Source organism: Chamaea fasciata, unplaced genomic scaffold, assembly GCF_029207755.1.
Source record: "Chamaea fasciata isolate MVZ Bird 193981 ecotype frontalis unplaced genomic scaffold, bChaFas1.0.hap1 SCAF_17, whole genome shotgun sequence".
Classification (NCBI taxonomy): Eukaryota; Metazoa; Chordata; class Aves; order Passeriformes; family Sylviidae; genus Chamaea; species Chamaea fasciata.
Window position 1 is genome coordinate 14810887 of NW_027094102.1, and position 18603 is coordinate 14829489.

At 60.3% G+C, this 18603-nt stretch overlaps 1 protein-coding gene and 1 long non-coding RNA gene across 3 annotated transcripts; both read right to left on the bottom strand.

Annotated features, from left to right (window-relative positions):
• Positions 1-6167: 6167 nt before the first annotated feature.
• MYL9 (myosin light chain 9) lies at positions 6168-14651 on the bottom strand. 2 transcript variants are annotated; one of them, XM_066199191.1, is made up of 5 exons: positions 14550-14651; positions 13615-13689; positions 8219-8422; positions 6994-7155; positions 6168-6830 (listed from the first exon to the last, which is right to left on the bottom strand). In XM_066199191.1, the coding sequence occupies exons 3-5, from the start codon at positions 8400-8402 to the stop codon at positions 6658-6660; spliced, it is 519 nt and encodes a 172-aa protein (XP_066055288.1). In that variant the 5' UTR covers positions 8403-8422; positions 13615-13689; positions 14550-14651; the 3' UTR covers positions 6168-6657. The 2 variants fall into 2 exon arrangements, with proteins under 2 accessions (XP_066055288.1, XP_066055290.1); XM_066199193.1 differs by lacking the exons at positions 13615-13689; positions 14550-14651 and adding an exon at positions 13338-13357.
• Positions 14652-16282: 1631 nt separating this feature from the next.
• LOC136298209 (uncharacterized) lies at positions 16283-18457 on the bottom strand. The gene is made up of 3 exons (XR_010723280.1): positions 18095-18457; positions 17685-17780; positions 16283-16899 (listed from the first exon to the last, which is right to left on the bottom strand). It is a non-coding gene; the product is annotated as an uncharacterized lncRNA (long non-coding RNA).
• Positions 18458-18603: the final 146 nt, after the last annotated feature.

Consider the following 18603-nt stretch of genomic DNA (forward strand, 5'->3'; position numbering starts at 1 on the left):
TGTCCGGTCGGGGGAGGGGAAGGGGCCTCCCACCGACCTCCTCCCGCCTCCCGCGGGGGTCTCACCCCCTCTGGGCCCGCCTGGGGGGGGGGAATCCCGAGGCAGAGACCCCCGCGGGGGGACAAACGACCGGCACCGGCGGGACAACAGGGGCACCAAACAGAGCCCCGGGGGTGCGGAGGAGCTCCGCGCAGGGCACGGGGCTCGGGAGCACTCGGGGTTCGGGGGGCACCGCAGCGGGGGGGAAGGGGGGGGGGATGAAATCAAGCATGGGGTGGGGTGGGAGGAGGGGAAGTTAAAAACAAAAACAGTCTCAGCAGGAGAAAGAGGCCGGAGCTGGAGAGTGGGAGAGGAACCACGCGGGGTCATTGTGCGGCGGGGATGGAGGTGGGGGCGGCTGTCACGGGCCGGGGGCTCGGCGGAGCGGGGCGGTGCGGGCCGGGCCCCGTCGCCCCTCCGGCCGCAACAGGCAGCGAGGGGCCGGGGCCGCCGACACAAAGCGGGGCAGCGGGGCAGCCGCGGCCCCCCGGGCGGCGGGGCTAGAGAGGAGCCCGAGAGCGGCCCCGGCCCCGAGTTATCCCCGGCCGGGCAAACTCCGCCGTAACTCCGAGTTGCAGCGGGGGCGGGCGGTGCCCCCGCCCGCGGCTGCCGCAAACTTCGGGAGGCGCCGGCGCGGCCCGTCCCGCTCCGTCCCGCACAAAGGCGCGGGGCCGCCCCGCTCCCCCCGCGCCCCCCGGGATCCATCTTTGCGCTCACCCCCGGGCCGCCGCCGCCGCCTGGGCGCTCGCATGGGCCGCGCCGGGGTCTCGGTGCCGGGGCCGGTGCGGGGCCGTCCCGCGGCGGCCGGCGGGCAGCCGGGCGCGGCGGAAAGTTTTGGGTGGGCGGCGGTGACAGATGCCGAGACAGAGTTCCCTTTGTTCCCGAGGAGGCAGGAACTCGCCGGGCCCCCCGCCCCCGGCCCCGGCCCCGGCCCGCCCGCCCCCGGCTGTCACCGGGCACCGGGGCCCCCCCGCCCCGCCGAGCCCCCCCGCCCCCGCCCCGCGGAGTCCCGGCCGGTACCTAGCGCCGGCGCAGCCCCGGGCTCGGCCCCGCTACCGGACACGGCCCCCGGCGGGAGGGGGCAGGGACGGAGAGAGCCCCGGAGCCCCCGCACCCACCCGGCCCCGTGGAACCCCCACCGCGGAGCTGCACCCGCGCGTGGGGCATCACCGGGGACACCCAGCCACGGACACCCGCTTGGGGACAACCGACTCTGGGGACACCCACCCAGGGACACCCAACCCGGGACGCTCACCTGGGGAAACCCACCCAGGGACACCCACCTTGGAAGTCTCACCCAAGGACATCCAGGCAGGGGTGCCCCACAAGGCACCGCACAAGTTCCTTCCCCCTGGCCGAATCCTGCAGCTGAGCCCCAGGGGTTACCCGTGTCTGTGGGCAGGGGACAGGGACAGGCCTTGCAACAGGAGCTGCAGTGCCAGGTGAGGGTGACAGCCCTGGGGACCTCAGAGCACCCTGAAGTTCCATCAGTGCTTCATTTTGTCCTTACCAGATGGGAAAGCAGAAGCACGGCACATCACTGCTCCCATGACAGAGGGAGGTGTTTCCAAGCAATGGTGATGACCGAGAGGGAGCCAGGTGGAACCCTTGTTGTGCTGTGACCATCAGGCTGGCCAAGGTCTCTGGAAGCCCTTCTGATCTCCCGGTGCCCCTCCGTGACCACAGCAGAGCCCAAGGTCACCTTCAGAATTCTGGAGACCAGATTGCTCCATTTATGTGCTGTTGGTCCAGGATGTGGTGAGCATGGGATGTGACTTCCCCACCACAGTTCTGTGCCCTTCTGTGGTGTGGGGCTGGGTTGTACTGTCACCCTCTGCCAGGTGCTCAGTAGACTCCCAAGGGGATGTGTCCATCATGGGTCTCCTGGAGCAGTGTCTTCATCGGTGGGAAGAAAAGAGAGGAGCTGCTCTGAGCAGTGGTGCCACATCCCAGCGCCTGTGATGGAGAAAGTGCCACCATGGGAATGCAAGACAGCCCTGTCCTGCAGCCGGCCGAGAGCCCTGCCCCCTGAGAGACCCCCGTCCTCAGGGGCTTTTCCTGGGGATGTTCTTTTCAGGATGTCCACCCCCTGTCTTGGGCACATCCATGCTCACCCTTGGCACGCCTGTGCATCCCCCAGGGACGTGTGTGCTGCTGGGGCACAGCACCCCCATAGTCGCCGCTCCACCTCTCTCCAGGAAGACCCGGCTTGGTGTCACCCTGCCTCAGGGGCAGCCCCCCACCCCCCCCAGCCCAGCGCCACCACCTCTGCAGGCTGTGCTGCAGCTCCCCTCCCTCCCCTTTTTGCTGCTTGCAGGGTAAAAGGTGGGAATCCCTTCATGTGCTGAAATTGTACCTTATTTTATGGTCGATTTTTGGTCTGGGAAAAGCAGGACGTGTGGTGCAATAAGGGATTAAATAGCAAAAGGAAAAGGAGAACTCCTTAAATTGTTTATTTTGTTGCTTCTAAATCTTCCATGACCTGAGTGGAGCTGTGCCCCAACCTGCTATTGCTGCATTAATGCCAAGGCAGCAGGGGCTGGTGAAGCTCAGGGGGGGTTGCGGGGAGCCCTGGCAGCACCTCCCCCCCTCTGCAGGGTCACTCCAGGGCAGGGTGCATCCCCTGGCCTCCTCTCACACCAGGCTGGCTCCTGCCCGAGCAAACCAGGGCCATCACCGGGCAGGGCAGGCTCATCCTGCCCACTCTGCTCCCTCTGCAGCCTGGTGTGTGACACCCCAGAGCTCCCCGGACACCCCCTGGACGCTGCCCAGGGTCTGTGTCAGGCACAGTGCCCCAGCAGGACTGTCCTCCTGAGCAGTCTACTTTTGCTCCCACCTTTTGGAAAATGCTGGTTTAGTCTTCCACCGAATTGAGACAACTGGAAAATGGTCCCTGGGCTCAACCACCCTCCCGGGGCCGGGTCATGAGCCCCCCCCTCCCCGGATCCCTCCACCCACCTTTGCTCCCTGGACTGGTAGTGGAAAATCCCACTGGATGCCTAAGCGGAGCATGGAAAGATCCTAAATCCCTGGGCAAGCCCAGCTTGGCATCCCAGAGGGCTCCTATGGGGAGTAAGGAGCCTCTGGGATGAGGGGCCAGGGAAGGGGCTGTGGTGTCTCCCTGCTCTTCCAGAGACAAGCTAGTCTAGGCTGAGCCCTGCCCGGGCCCATTGACATGATAATACCATTAAACTTCAGCAATTTGAACAACAATCAGCCAACAAGTGCCTGAGGGGGAATGCTGGAAACCCAGAGGGATTCTGGGAACCCCAGGGGGGTGCTGGAAATCCGGAGGAAGCTGGAACTCCCAGGGGAAGCTGGAATTCCCAGGGGGATGCTTGGAACCCCAGGGGGATACTAGAATCCCCAGCCAGCCTCCCAGGGTATGGACACTTCCCAGACTGTACTCTCCATCCTTTGCCCGCCCTCTGATATTCAATCTGCATTTTTGGCAAGGAAAATTGGATTTGTGTTTGACTGTGCTGGCTGCTTGCTGCCACCCTGCCCTTGGGTCCACTGCTCCAGCAGCAGGTCCTGCTCCCTGCTCAGGGCCACTGGAGCTGCTGCAGGCTGGGATTCCCCCAGTAGGACTGGTCCTGGGAGCTGGGCTCCAGCACTGGAGCCTCTCTCTTGGGCACTGCAGCCCCTCCATCTCCTCCTGCCCCTTCCCATGGGGAAGCTCTGCTCTGTTTCCTTCCTGGAGGCCGTGGGGCAGGACAGATCCTCTCCCCCTGGTGTTCCTCTAACCTACATCTTGGACATGGCAAGAGGAGTGTGGGGACAGCAGGATGGAGCTCACAGCACTGGAGAAAAGCAAACACTCCTGGCTCAGGAGGTCCTGGGCTGCACTGGGAGCTGCATCACACACCAGGCCCAGAGCTGGGCTGCCCAGTAGAGGAGACAGGGACAGACTGGACAGAGGCCAGCACAGGGCCATGAAGGTGATGGGGGGACTGGAGCATCTCTGCCATGAGGAGAGGCTGAGAGAGCTGGGACTGCCCAGCCTGGAGCAGAGCAGGCTCAGGGCATCTCACCCCTGGGGATAAATACCTGGGGGGAGGCTGCAGAGGGGACAGGGCCAGGGACAGCCCCAGGGGCCAGAGGCACAAGGTGACACACAGGAGGGGCCCTCCGAGCTCAGGAGACACTTCTGCACTGGGAGCAGCTCTTCTAGACTGACCTAAAGTTTCACCCAATTTTGTGTCCCCCTGCCCCAAGTGAACACTTCTGAAATTAATGTCTTTATTTTGCTGCTATTTAAAATTAGTCAGGTCAGGTCCACCTACTGCCTCTGGTGTTTCTGATGCAGCCCAAGTACAGTTGACTTTCTGGGCTGCCAGTGCCCATGGCCAGGTCAATCCAATTTGTTCCCACCAGTACCCCCAAGTCCTTCTCCCAAGGGCTGCTCTCAACCCACCCAGCCCCCAGCCTGTGCTGGGACTGTGGCTGTCCTGACCCAGGTACAGCACCTTGCACTTGGCCTGGTTGAACTTCATGAGGTTCACATGAGCCCAGATAGTTTTGGGGTTTCATGGATTCATCAAATCCCAGAATGGTTTAGGTTGGAGGGGACCTTAAAGCTCATCTCATTCCTCCTCCTGTCACAGGCAGGGACATTATCCACTATCCCAGGGTGCTCCAAATCCAGTCTAACCTGGCCTTGGGCACTTCCAGGGGTGGAGAAGTCACAGCTGCTCTGGGAAACCTGTGCCAGTAGAATAAGTTAATTTACTCTTCCCATAAATACCCCAGTGTGCAATAAAAAAAATTGTTCTGCTTTGCTGCCTCAGGGTTGAAAGTCCCATGGTACCACCACAGCCACGCCAGTGAAGAGGCAGCTCAGGCTGAGCAGTTTTGGCAGCTGCTTGAGGCAGCACCTCCAACAGCCCACGCTGGATACTGTGGCAGCTCCCAGCTCAGACCAGCTGTGAGTCCATCCCACTCCTGGTACTGCAAGAATCTGGGCCAGTCACACAAGGTTATCCCTTGGGGTCAGGGGGGCTGAGCATCACTCCTGGGTGCAGCTGCCCCAGGAGCCAATCTGCCCAGCATCAGCTCCAGCATCAGCTCCTCTGCCCCAAAGTGATGTCTGTGGATGTTCACTTTGCTGGGTGTCCCAGTGAAGGAGGTTTTATAAAGCATCCAGGCCTCCAGAAGCCTTTAGGTCTGGGAATTCTCTCTAGCAGTGGCAGAACTGTAGGTTTTCCCCGGCACAGCAGTGAATTAGGGAAGAAGCTTGGTACCCATGAGGCTGGAGGTGGGCTGGTTTGGGGCTGCTGCTGCAGAGCACAAGCCCTGACCCTGGGGAACTCCCCGGAGACCACAGGTTCAGCCCTTTCACATCTGACAATTTAGTTCCTTTTTCCTGGTGTTGGTAGTGCCTGCAAAATAGAAACACTGAGACCAAGGAGAAGCTTTTCACTCATGGATCATCTCCCAGGTGAGAGAGGATCACCTGGGGCCTGGCAAGTCTCTGATGCCTCTAATGCCAGCATATGCCCACGGAGCTCCCACAGACCCTATCCAAGCTTTCCCAGCACTGGGAGCATCTCTGCTGTGCAATATGCCCTCACCAGGTATTGCAGGTTTGTCCCCCCATTTTAAATAAAGAATTGCTGGAAACTCATGCCTCCCTCCAGGGCAGGCTTCAAGCAGCATTTTAAGACCACAGCTTTCACAAGGTAGGAGTGCCCCATGCTCTCACACCCTTTTCAGAGTGGTGACAAATAACCAAACCAAGAGGACAAACCCCTCCCCATTTTTATCCTCTCTGTCTCTTGCCCCCCACCCACCCAAGGTGACACGGAAGGGTGGCCAAGCCCCTGGGACCCTGGACCGGCTGATGTGGGCAGCATGGCTGGCACCTTGCCAAGTGTCTCTCAGCCCATCCTGACACAGGGGCCAAGCAGAACAACCTTCAGCCTGCCAGATGAGGCAGAAAGTGATGCTCAAGCTGATTATACATAATTTGAGAGCAATCTGGCTTCAAAACCAGGCTGCCCCACTGGAAGGGGCCCTGGCTGACAAGGGCAGCAAGGTGAGGAGGTACAGTGCCCAAACCCAGCTTCCCAAACCCCCAGGCACAGCATGGCACTGGTCACGAGGCAGCCATACACAGCACACATCTGTCACACCCTTCAGGCTTTATACACCCCTTCAGCTTCCCGAATCCCTCAGATCTCAGGCTCTAAAGCCATAAAACAGCCAGGGAGGAGGAACAAAGTGGGGGTTCTTTCCTGAAGGGCGAGTGTGAGAGGAGAGGGAGAGAGGCTTTTCCTCTGTGCTACGGCCCTGAGTGGGGCTTGCTCAGGCTGGAGCCAGCCCAAATCCCTGCAGGTCAGCAGGGGATGCACCCCTGGGACCAGTGGTATGGTGGCTTTGAGGGGGTCAGCGGCTGCTGGGAGGGGTCAGAGCCAGGCTGGGTGGGACAGGTGATGGGAGGGGAGGGCTGCCTGGGCACACAGCGACACAGTGATGGGAGTGTGTCCCCTCCAAACGTGTCCTGATGCCAGGTGATGGTCTTGGGAGGTGTTTCCCATGGGAGGGATCTGCTGTGGGGCAGCAAGGGGGCAGGGGGTGTGCACAGGATGAGGCAGAAGGGGTGAGGGGCACTGGGCTCTAATCATCCTTGTCCTTGGCCCCGTGCTTCAGGATGCGGGTGAACTCCACGTAGTTGAAATTGCCCTTTTTGTCGATGGGCGCCTCCCGGTACATCTCATCCACCTCCTCGTCGGTGAACCTGTCCCCCATGGTGGTCAGCAGCTCACGCAGGTGGTCCTCGTGGATGAAGCCTGCAAGGAGGGCAGGGCACAGCGTTAGCAGGGGGCACCAGGAGGGCTGGGCACAGCACCTTCACCTCTCCCAAGACACCCCACTCTGGAGCTGCCTGGGGACTGTTCCCGAGGGTGTGGCCCAGCCCCGTGCTGGCTGCGGGGCACAGGGGCTGTGCTGTACCTGACGCCTCCTCGTCAAAGCAGGCGAAGGCGTTGCGGATCACATCCTCGGGGTCGGTGCCGTTCAGCTTCTCCCCGAACATGGTGAGGAACATGGTGAAGTTGATGGGCCCCGGTGCCTCGCTCATCATCCCCTCCAGGTACTCATCAGTGGGGTTCTTCCCTGCAGGACACAGGCACGGGGTGGATGCAGGGCTCTGCTCCCCCAGCTCCCATCCCCGGGGTCAGCCCGTGCAAACAACTGGAATGGCCTTTATCCATTGCAAATTGATTTTCTGGTTCTTGTTCACCCACCCCACGAACATGGGAAGGGAGTTTCTGCAGTGCCCAGTGCTCCTCCCTCAGCATCTCTCCCGATGCTTTCATCCACACCTGGGAACAAGCTCTGCCTCGGGGGAGATGCAGTAATTAACTTGGGGGTTACTGGAATGAAACCCGTGGCTTTTCCCGTCCCCCTGACAACTCCCAGGAGAGGGGCAGCCACGTCCTCACACAAGCCTTGTGCTGCTGATGTCCCCAGCACTGCTCCCACCAAGGGTGCACCAGGGGTGGTTCAGCTGCTCTGCTGAGGTCTGTGCCCCCAGCGCTGGCCCCTCTCTGCTCCCAGAGCTCCGGCTCCCTGGGAGGAGGGAGATCCCTCCCAGGGTCAGGCAGGACCTCCAGAACAGGTTTGGCTGCCAGGTCAATCATTGACAGACCTCCCAAAGCGCAGTGGAGGTACCGCCGGGAGTGGGAGGAGGGAGCCATGGTCTGCAGCAGAGGAGAATGGCTTGGGGCAGGGAGTGGGTACAGACCTGCAAGTCTCCACCAGTACAGGTATCACACCAGCACGGGGACCAGCCTTTGTCAGCCCAGCGGAGAGCAATGGGGAGGGCTTTGTTCCACATGGGACAGCCCCAGTGACATTCTGGGCTGAGACTACTCAAACACTCCATGGCTGCACCTGGTGATTGCTCCCAGGGCAGAGCTTCTCAAGCCCTGAGGGTCTCCCCTTCTGGTGAGAGCACCTGTGAGCAGCACACAGAGCTGCTGCCCTCGGACGCCTCACGAACACCCCTTCTGTCAGAAGGTGTTTGTGAAGCAGAGAAATCCCCCCCCAGGCTTTGAGGCATCCCAGCACAGCCAGTGTCCAGCGCTGGGTGTGGGCACAAGGTCACCCTGCAGCTCTCTCTGCTCCCAGGGGGTGCCGAGGGACCTGCGGGGGCACGGGGGCAGGGTGTCCTCACCGAGGGAAGCCAGCATGTCGTGGAGATCCTCCTTGTCAATGAAGCCATCACGGTTCTGGTCAATCATGTTGAAGGCTTCCTTGAACTCCTGGATCTGCGACTGGTCGAACATGGCGAAGACATTGGAGGTGGCGCGCTGGGGGCGCTTCTTGGTGGTCTTGGCTTTGGCACGTTTGCTGGACATCTTGGTGGCTGGGGGAGTACCTGGTGGCAGGAGCATCAGCAGGGGTGAGGACAGGCTGAGCCAGGGGGCCAGAGCAGGGACACAGTGCCCCTGGCACCTCCGATCCTGCGCCTCAGTTTCCCCAGCTGTCACACACTTTGGCAACTCAGGGAGATGAGAAGGTCACAGGGTCAGACACGACTTGAGCTCTGACGAGTTCCATGGGCAGTCACAGAGGAGGCAGTGCTCACCGACACCCCTTCCCCAGGACTGTCCCCCAGGGCTGCAGGCAGCCCCCAAACCCACTTGCTGCCTTGTCCTCTCTGCATATCTGGGCACAGGGAGAGACGCCCAGCCCAGCGCCCAGCTGGGTGCCAGTCCCAGGGCCATGGAGATGGATGTCTTGGCACTTCAGGCACTGTGGCCATGCACCCCCACCTCCCCTCGCTCCCTCAGGCTCTCCAGGCCCAGCCCAGCTGCCAGGTTGGTGGGTCACCCTCGCACCCTCTGTGTAGTGGCGCAGAAGCAGCCCCAGCACCCAGCAGGAAGAGGTTATCTGCTCCAGGCACATTCCTCACACACCACTGCTTCCCATGTCCATCCATCCATCCATCCATCCATCCATCTCACCTCCTGGTGGGTCAAAGGCCTCTTGCCGCCGCCCTCCCTGTCCCAGTGACCCCCACCCTGCCCGGGGAGCCCATGGGAAGAGGCAGAGGGGAGAGGGGACCACTGACCTCAGAGGGCTGCAGGGCCAGGAGAGGAGCCAAGCAGCCCCAGGACTGAGGGGCACTGAGGATACTGCTGTTGTTGCAGGTAACGAATGCCAGGAGAAGAGGGGGCAGCAGTGGGACAGACCCACTTCGGGGACACGGCTAGGGCAGTGTGTGTCCCATGGGGAATGACAGAAGGACCATGTGGACCCCAAGTACCACCAAGGCAGGACAACAGCAGGAAAACCTGGTCTTTTCTAAGGGGGGGCTTGCTGTGCCCAGCTGGAACTGGGGCCCCCAGCAGGAACAGGGCTGGAGCAGAGCCCACTCTCACCCTGGGATGGCATCCAGGCCCGCTCAGTCTCCAGGCAGGGGGCTGGTGGTGTCCCCACACTGAGGGATACACTCAAGGTTTGGGACACTGTGCTCCATGGGAGCTCAGTGTGCCCAGTGACCACTGACACTGCCTGAGAGGGGGACACTCAGGTTTCTCCCAGGGGAATCCTGCCAGGCTTAGCCCAGAAGGATGGCAGCAAAGCCCAGCTTGGCCTTTGGGACAGGCTGGGATGGTCCTCTGGGCCAGGCTGGCCCGAGGTCAGCCCAGGGAAGGGACACTGCTCCGAGTCCTCGTGTTTGTGCTGCAGCCATTCCCCCCTCACACACAGCCCTGGGCCTCCTCCTGGCCAGCGTCCGGCTTGGGGAGCAGCTGCAGGGGCAATAGCAAATTAATGGATCATGAAGGGATTCCATGGTGGAAGAGCAGAGAATCAGTCCTGTGCTCTGTGTGCCCTGTGCCTGGTGGGCAGCAGGACCTGGGCTCCCCATCAGTGCCCTGGGATGGAGCAATTCAAGAGCCACGTCCTATCTCATGGAGACACACCCCAGTGAGCTGCAGCAGGACTGTGTCTGCTGGCTTGGACACCCTGAGTGGGCAGCTCTGGAATCTGCTTCCCAGCTAGGTCCTTAGTGCTGACCCCAGGGGGACCGTGGGGACCTGGGGAACATCCCCTGGTGCTGGCATGGACCAGAGCAGAGCAAACAACCTTCAAAGAGCCTGCCCTCCCCACACCAGACCCACTCTCCAGCTCTCTCCTTCCCCTCCTGCTATCACCCTCTCAAGGGGTAGCCCAGGCAGGGGCTGGGATGGGGGACCACCAGCCTAGTCCTCAGCCTGCTGTGGTCTCCAGTTCCCACAGCTGGGCTGTGCTGGAAGAACATTCCAGGGGCATCAGGCAGTGCCAAATCACAGCCCCAACACACCTTGGCAACCAGCCAAGCTCAGAGGGGGCTGGGCACTCTTCCCACATGCTGAGAAGGCTCCCGTCCCACTGTGGGAGCAACCACAGAGCCCGGGCAGGGCCCTTCATCTGCAGGGGACACGCCCCATGTCCCCAGGAGACCTCCCTCATCTCCCATATGCTCCCCATTCCAGGATGGAATCCACACCTGCCTCAGCGCCCTCCTTTGTGCTGACCGCAGCACCTGACAGCAGCCACCAAACCACCCCACATCCCCCGAACCCTCCATCCTTTCCCAGTGCCCACCAGGAAAGGGATGTTTGTCACCAGCCAGCCAAGGGGAACAGCCAGACTGGGAAGCCCAGTCTCCCCGGTGAGCAGGAGACGTCATCCCCATGTCCATCTCTGCCTGCTCCTTCCTCCAGCACCACAAAGCTCTTTGCAGCAGGCCAGGCCCTCTCTGTGTGCCCTGCCAGGCACCAGCGAGCACCAGTGACACTCCCAGGTGGCGTGGGCCGGTGACATCCCACAGCAGCAGCATGGGAAGCTCAGTTCAACACCGCAACAACACCAGGCTGAGTCAGAGCCAGAAATAAAAGCCCTGCTGCTGGCCCATGGCACTGCACTCAGCTTTCAAAGCACATCAAATTATTAGCAGAATTATTAACAGAAGACTGTAGAAATAAGCAGGAGTTTTGCTCTCACCACAAGAATTAATATTATCCAAATATTTACCCTGCCCTGACTGTGACCACCAGCAGCACAGCTTGGCACGCTCTCCACTGACAGTGCTCTTTAAGAGCATTAAGTACAATTTTGACAGCACATGGATCTGCAGTTTGATCCAAAATGTGCTCTGGAAAGATGCTCAGTCCCAAGGTCCAGCTCAGTCATTCCATCTCTGCTGTTTGACACCCGCCTGGGGCTGGCTGAGACTTGGGAAGAGATTTTTGGGTCAGCGTGAGGAAAGGTTCCTGTGCATGGATTCTGTGCAGGGACCTGCAGCAAGACCTGATTCAGCTGGAGCAGTCCCTGCTCTGCACAAGGGCTTGATGGCCACGCTCCCCTGGTCCTTGAAGCCATGCTTCCTGGGATTCCCAAAAACCCAGCTGCAGGAGCATTGCGGGGAATGCCTGGTCATGATGCCCTCCACGCTGGGGTGGACTCAGCTCAGACAAATGGTGCAGCCACCAAACCTCCAGCTTCCTGCTCAGCACGGACACAGGTCCTGCTCCTGGCACCCCCTGCTGAAAGCTCCATCCCAGCACTGCTCCAGCCCAGGAACTGTGGATCCCAGGCAGCAGAGTCAAGAAGGTCAGTGCTGGGTGACACCATGACAGCCACACACTGATCTGGTCCCCAACTCACCCCATCACCAGCAGCCCTTTTTCCCTTGTCCATCTGCCACTGCTCCTGCCTAAACAATCTCCCTGCAGTGGAGGCAAAATGATCTCCTGCCAGGCTTGTGCCTCCCCCACCTGAGAGCCAGACCCAAGGGACCATGGGCCTGACCAAAAGAGTTCATAAATTAGTAATTAGTTTAGTTTGAAAGAGAAAAGGACCCACAGTTATCAGAAATATAAACTGCCATGTGTTTCCTCCTTGGTAAAAACCAAGCAAGCAACTCCATCCTGGTGCTGCTTCCTGGCTGTGCTGGGGAGGGTGGGACAAGCCAAAGGGAAGTGGCAGTGCTGCCAGGGCAGGCAGCCCCAGCCCAGCCCCATCCTTCCCCCTCCTGCTTCCACCCTCCCCTGCAGCTCCTCCTGTGCTGCTCCATCTCACCACCCCAGTGGGAGCTCAGGGGGCTGTGACAGGCTGGGTGCTGCAAAGGAGGAGTGGCAGGCAGGGGACAGAGCAGCTCCTCTGGCGGAGGGAGCAGCCGAACCCCAGCCCCTGGGGTGGTTAAATGTACCCAGAAGCTATGATCTCCCAGGATACGCTAACAAGGGTTTCCCAAGGGTGGCTGCTCAGAAGCTGCTCTAGCAGGAGCCACCTCTGGAAGTGCTGAGGAGGCTGCAGTGGGACTACCCTGCCATCCCTGGCACAGCCAGGCAGGGGCATCTGCTCCAGCAGCTCCTCCACAAGATCCTGGCAGTGAGCGGCACGATCTGCCTCCGCTGCATGCTTTGGGTAAGGGAGGCAAAGAGTGATTCCGACAGCCTGGGCTGTCCCGTGGGACACTCCTGCAGGGCAAACATCGGCTCCTCAGGGGAGACTGTGGTCAAACCTCTGCCCAGTGCCGCTTCCCAAAGTGAGTTGTGAGTACAGGCAAGCCACGAGGCAGCCACACTCAGTGGTGGGCAAGCACTGGCCACCCACCACATGCGGCCACCCAGCAACCCCCCACAGGCGGCAGGTCCCGTCCCTCCTCCAGAGTGGCACGAGGGCCGGGGAGCGAGGTGGTGCCTCGCAGCATCCCCCAGGCACAGGAGGCTGCAGGGCAGTGCAGCAGCCTGGACACCGTTCCACCCATAAAGCTTTGCCATCCGCAGGCATCTCTCCCAGCCCCAGGGCTGCTCACTGGGTGTCACACTGGAGGAGAGAGCAGGGAGCAGCTCATCTTCCCTGCTTCATTTGTTGTTAAACCGTGCCTTTCCTCCAGCAGAGCCCTGTTCAGGATGCCTGTGGGATGTGGCATTGCTCAGCTTCACCAGTGAGGGCTTCTGGTGCCAGGGGAGCCCCACTGCCAGCAGAGGCACTGGGAGCTGCGGGAGGAATCCTCAGCCCACTCGACGCTGCAGCAATGGAGACGACTGCCATTCTGCTCCTTTAATGGCCTTATTAGAGATGTGGGAAAGGGAGTCTGGAGGTGAGAGGAAAGCAGACCCCGAGCCCTGGGCTGCGTCTCCAGTCCAGCCACAGCCACGAGCACTGATGCCAGGGAGGAAGGGGCAGGGCAGCATCAGAGAGTCAGAGCAAAGTGTGCAGAGTTCATCCCAGCCCTCCCCCAGCTTCCACCAGACACTGGGGACCTGGCCGGGCCCACACACAGCTGTGGGGCTCACCTGCAAGTTCAGCAGATGGTTTCTGGACTAGTTGCTTCCCACCAAGTTTAGGAGACAAGGACCTCACCGCGTGACGCACGCAAACCCTTCCAAAGCGCAAGTTCTGCAGTCTGCCAGGAGAAGCCCTAGCACACCCCCGGTGTGCAAAGCACTCAGCACCTTCCTATGCCCGGGGAGGCCGAGAAATGGATCACAGGCACAAGGTCTTCATGGCCTTGGGCAATCAGCATAACGTGTCCTGGCCAGAGTATTTTCCCAGGGGAATTAAGGGGCTCACCTCGGCGGGGGAATGTGGCTGCAGCGCCTCCGAGGGGGGAAGTGACCGCAAACTCCTCCTACAACCGCACAGAGCCTGCCAGGGAGAGAGGAAAAAAATTCCAGCGACCGAAGGAACCCAACCATCTTTGGTCAGCAGCGGTGGTTGTTAACACTTGGGGATGTTCCACTCCAAAGAATTCAGCTCTGGCCACCGCCTTCTCCTACACATCCACGTTTTAGAGTTTGCCTGGCTTTTTTCACAGTCGAAACATTTTGTACCAAAAGGGCATGCTGGGAGGGAAGCCAAGAGGACTTCAAGTTTTCATGGGAAAGACTAAACAAAACACAACATCCCTCTGTGCTTAAGGCTGAAGGAAATGAACTAAATAAAGCTTCTCTGCTTTAAAGAAGTTTATTGCCTGAAGTTGCTCCCAGGGCACTGGGGATACATCTGGAGCATCACGCATGCATTCGGATCTTGGCTCCGGTCATCAGCAAAAGGACTTGGAGGAAAAGCAGATCTTCCAGACTGGAACAGTCTCAGAGATCAGGAGGTGGGTGAAGCCGCGGGCAGCAGGATCTGCTCCTGCAGCTCTGCCATTCTGGGGAAGCCGGGATGTCCCAGCTCCAAGGCACTGCAGACAGTTACCCACAGCTTGGCTCAGGACCAATCCTCACCCGCCCTTGCCGGGACATTCCTGCTGGGCCTGGCAAGAGGCTGCCCGGGTACAGGATGCCCAGCAGGGCACACCGAGGATCCTCCTGCCGCCTCGACCCGTCCCCAGGGCTGACCCCGGCACAAGCTCCAGCGCCGCAGAGGTGGAGGGACGGCGGGGCTGCTCCCCCTGATCCCCTCGGCTCCATCCCTCCCGCTCCATCCCGCCCGAGGCCGCCCCTCTCCCCGCCGCGGCCGCTCGTTCCCGTCCCGGGCCGGTCCCGGCGGCGCCGGCTCACCTGTCCCGGAGCGGGGAACCGCGGGAGCTGCCGGAGCCGCGGGACGTGCGGGAGCTGCGGGGCGACGGGCGCGGCTCTGCGGGACGCGGCTCCGCGGGGCGGGCGCGCCCAGGGGCCCGGCCCGGCCCGGCCCATACAAGGCAGAAGAATGCGGCGGGGCCGGGGCCGCGAGGCCGGGACGGCGGGACGGCCTTATATAGACGAAAGCAGCGGCCCACGCGTGGTCCGCGTCCCGCGGGGGGATGCGCAGCGCCGGGCGGCACCGGGGACTGCGAACCCACGGGCAAACCTGCGCATCCCCGCCAGGTGACGCCGGGGTGCCACGCCCTGCGGAGCCGAGGGCGCCCGCGGGTGACACAAGGTACGAGGTTCACCCTGAGCTCCGTGCAGCCGCTCTGGTTGCGGCGGGGCAGGTCCCTGCTGGCAGGCGAGGGGCTGCCGGAGGACCATAGGCCCCTGGAATTCCGTGGAGAGGCCGGAGAGTGTCCACCGGCTGCCCCGTGGGCGGCCTCTGTCAATGGTCTCTGCAGCCATGCAAAGGGAACAGTGGCCGGAAGGGTCAAGCAGCCCACGAAGGAGTGCCCTCGACTGAGAAAATTTTTTACTCGAGAGTTTATTTTACACTGGCCCTTATTCATCAGTCCGGTTTCTCGTGAAAGCTCCAAACTGCTCAAGCGGGAAGGACTCTGGCAGGCACAGCCCCCTTATTCCGAGGAGAAGCCTCGCTGCAGTCCACTGTTGGCCAAGTAAATACTATCTACTATCCATTGGGCCGGGAGACCAAAGGAGACAGGGAAAGCAGAATCCCGAGAGCCCGGGAGGCACCAGCGGGCTGTTGGTCGGACTCTGCAGGGAAACAGCGACACAAACTTTTCCCTCCCTCATGCCCAGCTCCGCTCGCAGGATCCACCCGGGAGAAAGAGCGCGGATAACACCTCACGCTCCTCCCAGGGACCCGAAACGCGGTTCAGCTCCAGGGCCGGGGCAAGGGCCGCGAGGGGCCCTGGTCCGCGGGGGTCATCGAGAGTCGCACCCGCCCGCCCTGCGGTGGCTCCGCAGCACGAGCCTCAAAGGGCCTCTAAAAAGTGGCCTGGAGCAGAGAACAGTTGGGGAACTGACTCATTCCCAAGCAGGGATCCAGAGCCTGGAGAAACGGATGGGGAGCTCCTGCCCTTCATGCAAGGCAGGACTCATGCTGATCCTGGGACACCTCTCCAGGGCAGCAGGTCTTGCTCACGTTTCCTTCCCATCAGCAACCCTGAGCCTCATCACAGTTCCACAGGCACCAAGAGGAGCTCCTGGTCCTGTGGGATCTCCCTTGGGAGGGTGATGCCCCTCCAGACATCATCCCAGAGGAGATTTATCTTTGTTTTGTGGGGTCCCACAACACCGGGGGCAGAATTCAGCCTGCAGAGGAGCAGGAAGGTGGAAGAGGGAGACACCAGGAGTATTTCTGAGACGCAGTGTTCTGCGGGCCCAACCCCGAGTGGGCAGCCAGAGCAGGACTGCTCTGCTTAAACATTCCTAGGAGCTCCATCACTGCCCATGGAGACATTGAGGTTGAGGACCAGACCCTGATCAGACGTGCTGAGGGGGTAGCACAGAGTACACAGGCTGCACTTGCACCAACACAGATGAAGAACAGAAATGAGCAGTGACACAAATTAATCTTCAGCTGCCATTCTCTTGCAAGGCATCATTGCAAACAACAGCTAAAAAGCAAAAGATCCTGTTTCAACCCTGACATAAAAGCAGTGGCTGTACCCTCTGGCAACATGGCCAAACCCTGCCTGAGGCGTGGAGTTTGTTCCTACTGGCACAGAAGACCTGCTCTATCAAGAGCCTGCCTGACTCGGGGACATCATACATGGTGCTTGGATGAGATCTGCAGGGGCACTGCCTCCTCTGGGGAGCCACGGAGGTTCCTGACCCTTCATTGGAAGCAGGTATCCTGCCTGCAGCCCCTCCAAAGGACAGGCTGTGCTCTCAGAAGCCAGCAAAATGCAGGAGTAGAGTTGGAAATGCTGCTGGATGCCATGCCAGGGTGGAAACAAGCCAGGGGAAGCACAGAACCTTTGCCATGCCCATGACCGGGGGGGTGCAGAATGTTCGTCTTTTTAATAAAAAAATATAAGGAAATAGAAAAAAAAAATCAGGAGTCAGCCAGCCTGAGCTGCCACCCTGTGGCTGGTCCCAGAGTTTTCTGTGCTGGAGAAGCCCAGCCTCTGCAGGGTCCAGGTGTTCCCAGGAGCCAAGCAGGAGCAGGACCCACCTCCAGTCCCTCTGGGGTGGCTGCTGTCCCTCGCTGAGCCCTGGTTTCTCACCACTGGGCGAGTGTCCAGCCCGGCCCCTGCGAGGGGAGCAGGCGAAGACAGGCTGTAGGCACGTGGCAGCTCCTCGCAGGCTTTGCAGCCCTTTCAGCTGAGCCACTTCGTGCTGTCCCCCATCCAGCCCTTCCTGCCTTCCCTGCCTGTGCCCAGGGCTGCCCATGCTGTCCTTCTTCCCTGCTTCCATGTGTCTGCCAAGACACATCCCTTACCAGGGCCTGTTTGTGTCCTCTGGCACCTCTCCTGCCCTCCTCTGGCTTTTTCAAGCCCAAATTTAATTTGCTTCTCTCTCTCTTAGGACCAGGCAATGGAAATGGAGTAAAATAAGCCTTTTTTTTTTTTTTTTTTTTAAGAGTATGAATTTTAGGTCAGTTTCCTAACCCAGGTGTCTTCATCACCAAGCAAGTATTTCCACCTGGGGACAGTGACACTGTTTCCACTCTTCCCAACCACCTGAGGAGTGTCCAGGGAGCAAGGCTGGAGCCAGGACAATGGGGGTCAGAGGCAAAGGATCTGCCAGAGATACAGTGACAACCCCACACTGTGTGTCCCCTTACTGGTCGTGCTACGAGGCTGGTCCAAGCCTCTGGCTTCTGGCAAATGCCCAAGGGGCTGGACGTCATCAGGGGCCTGATGGCCTTGCAGGAGTAGAGCAGGATACTTTTTAAGTCCAGAGGTATCTTGCATAATCTGTGTTTAGATTACATGGCCCTGGCTGAAAGTGATCAGAGCTCTGGGACAAGGACTCCTCTGTCTGTTCCCTCTGTGCTGACCCCACACAGCCCACCCAGGGTCGGCCTGCACCCACAGGCTCTAGGTCCTGCTGGCAGCAAAGCAGCAGCTGCTGGAGCATTTGGAGCTGCAGCCAGGCTCTAGAGATGCTCAGCACATCGTGTTTCCAGGCCTGTTAGACAAAAAGAAATGCAGGACCTCAGGCCTGGGGTTTGTTACTGGGAAAAGGAACAGCAAAGTTCACGGCGTGCCAGGGGGATAGGGAAAGCAGGCAAGGGGGGAACAGCTCCACACAGAGCACCTGTGCAGGGCTCAGCCCCACTGGCACCAGTGAGGATCCCCAAGGGCTTCCAGCAGTGCCTGGAGTGACCCCAGCACCACCAAGCTCAGCTGCCCACGGGCACCTGGAATATTGTCCCTAAGGCCCTTCTCTACCCGCATAATCACATACTGAGGAAGGTAACAGAGAGTGAGACTCAACCATACACTCTGCCCACACCATGCAGGAGTAACTCCTGTACGTTTTTCTGCTGCAACTGGTCTGAGTACCACTGATCCTGGAAGGCAAGAACATAAAGAAGAGTCAAACCCCCATACGTCCAGCTGCTCTAAGGTCAGATGAATAACCAGGTAAGAAGCTGCACAACTGTGTGTATCCTAAGGACTCCCAACCCTCCGGCCCTGTGGAGCCTCCACAGCCTGGCTCTGCACCGGGATCCCCTGTGGTGGCCGTGTTTGAGGCTCAGTAACACTGCAGGGCTGCAAAGGGCTGTCCCTTCTCCCAGCCAGCAACACCAGCACTGCTGTCTGACCCTTTTGCTGGGGAGTGGCCCTGCCAGGCCGAGACTTCCTTTCCCTTCCCTTCCCCTTCCCTTCCCATTCCCTTCCCATTCCTGTTCCCTTCCCATTCCCATTCCATTCCCGTTCCATTCCCATTCCCATTCCCATTCCCGTTCCCTTCCCATTCCCATTCCATTCCCATTCCCGTTCCATTC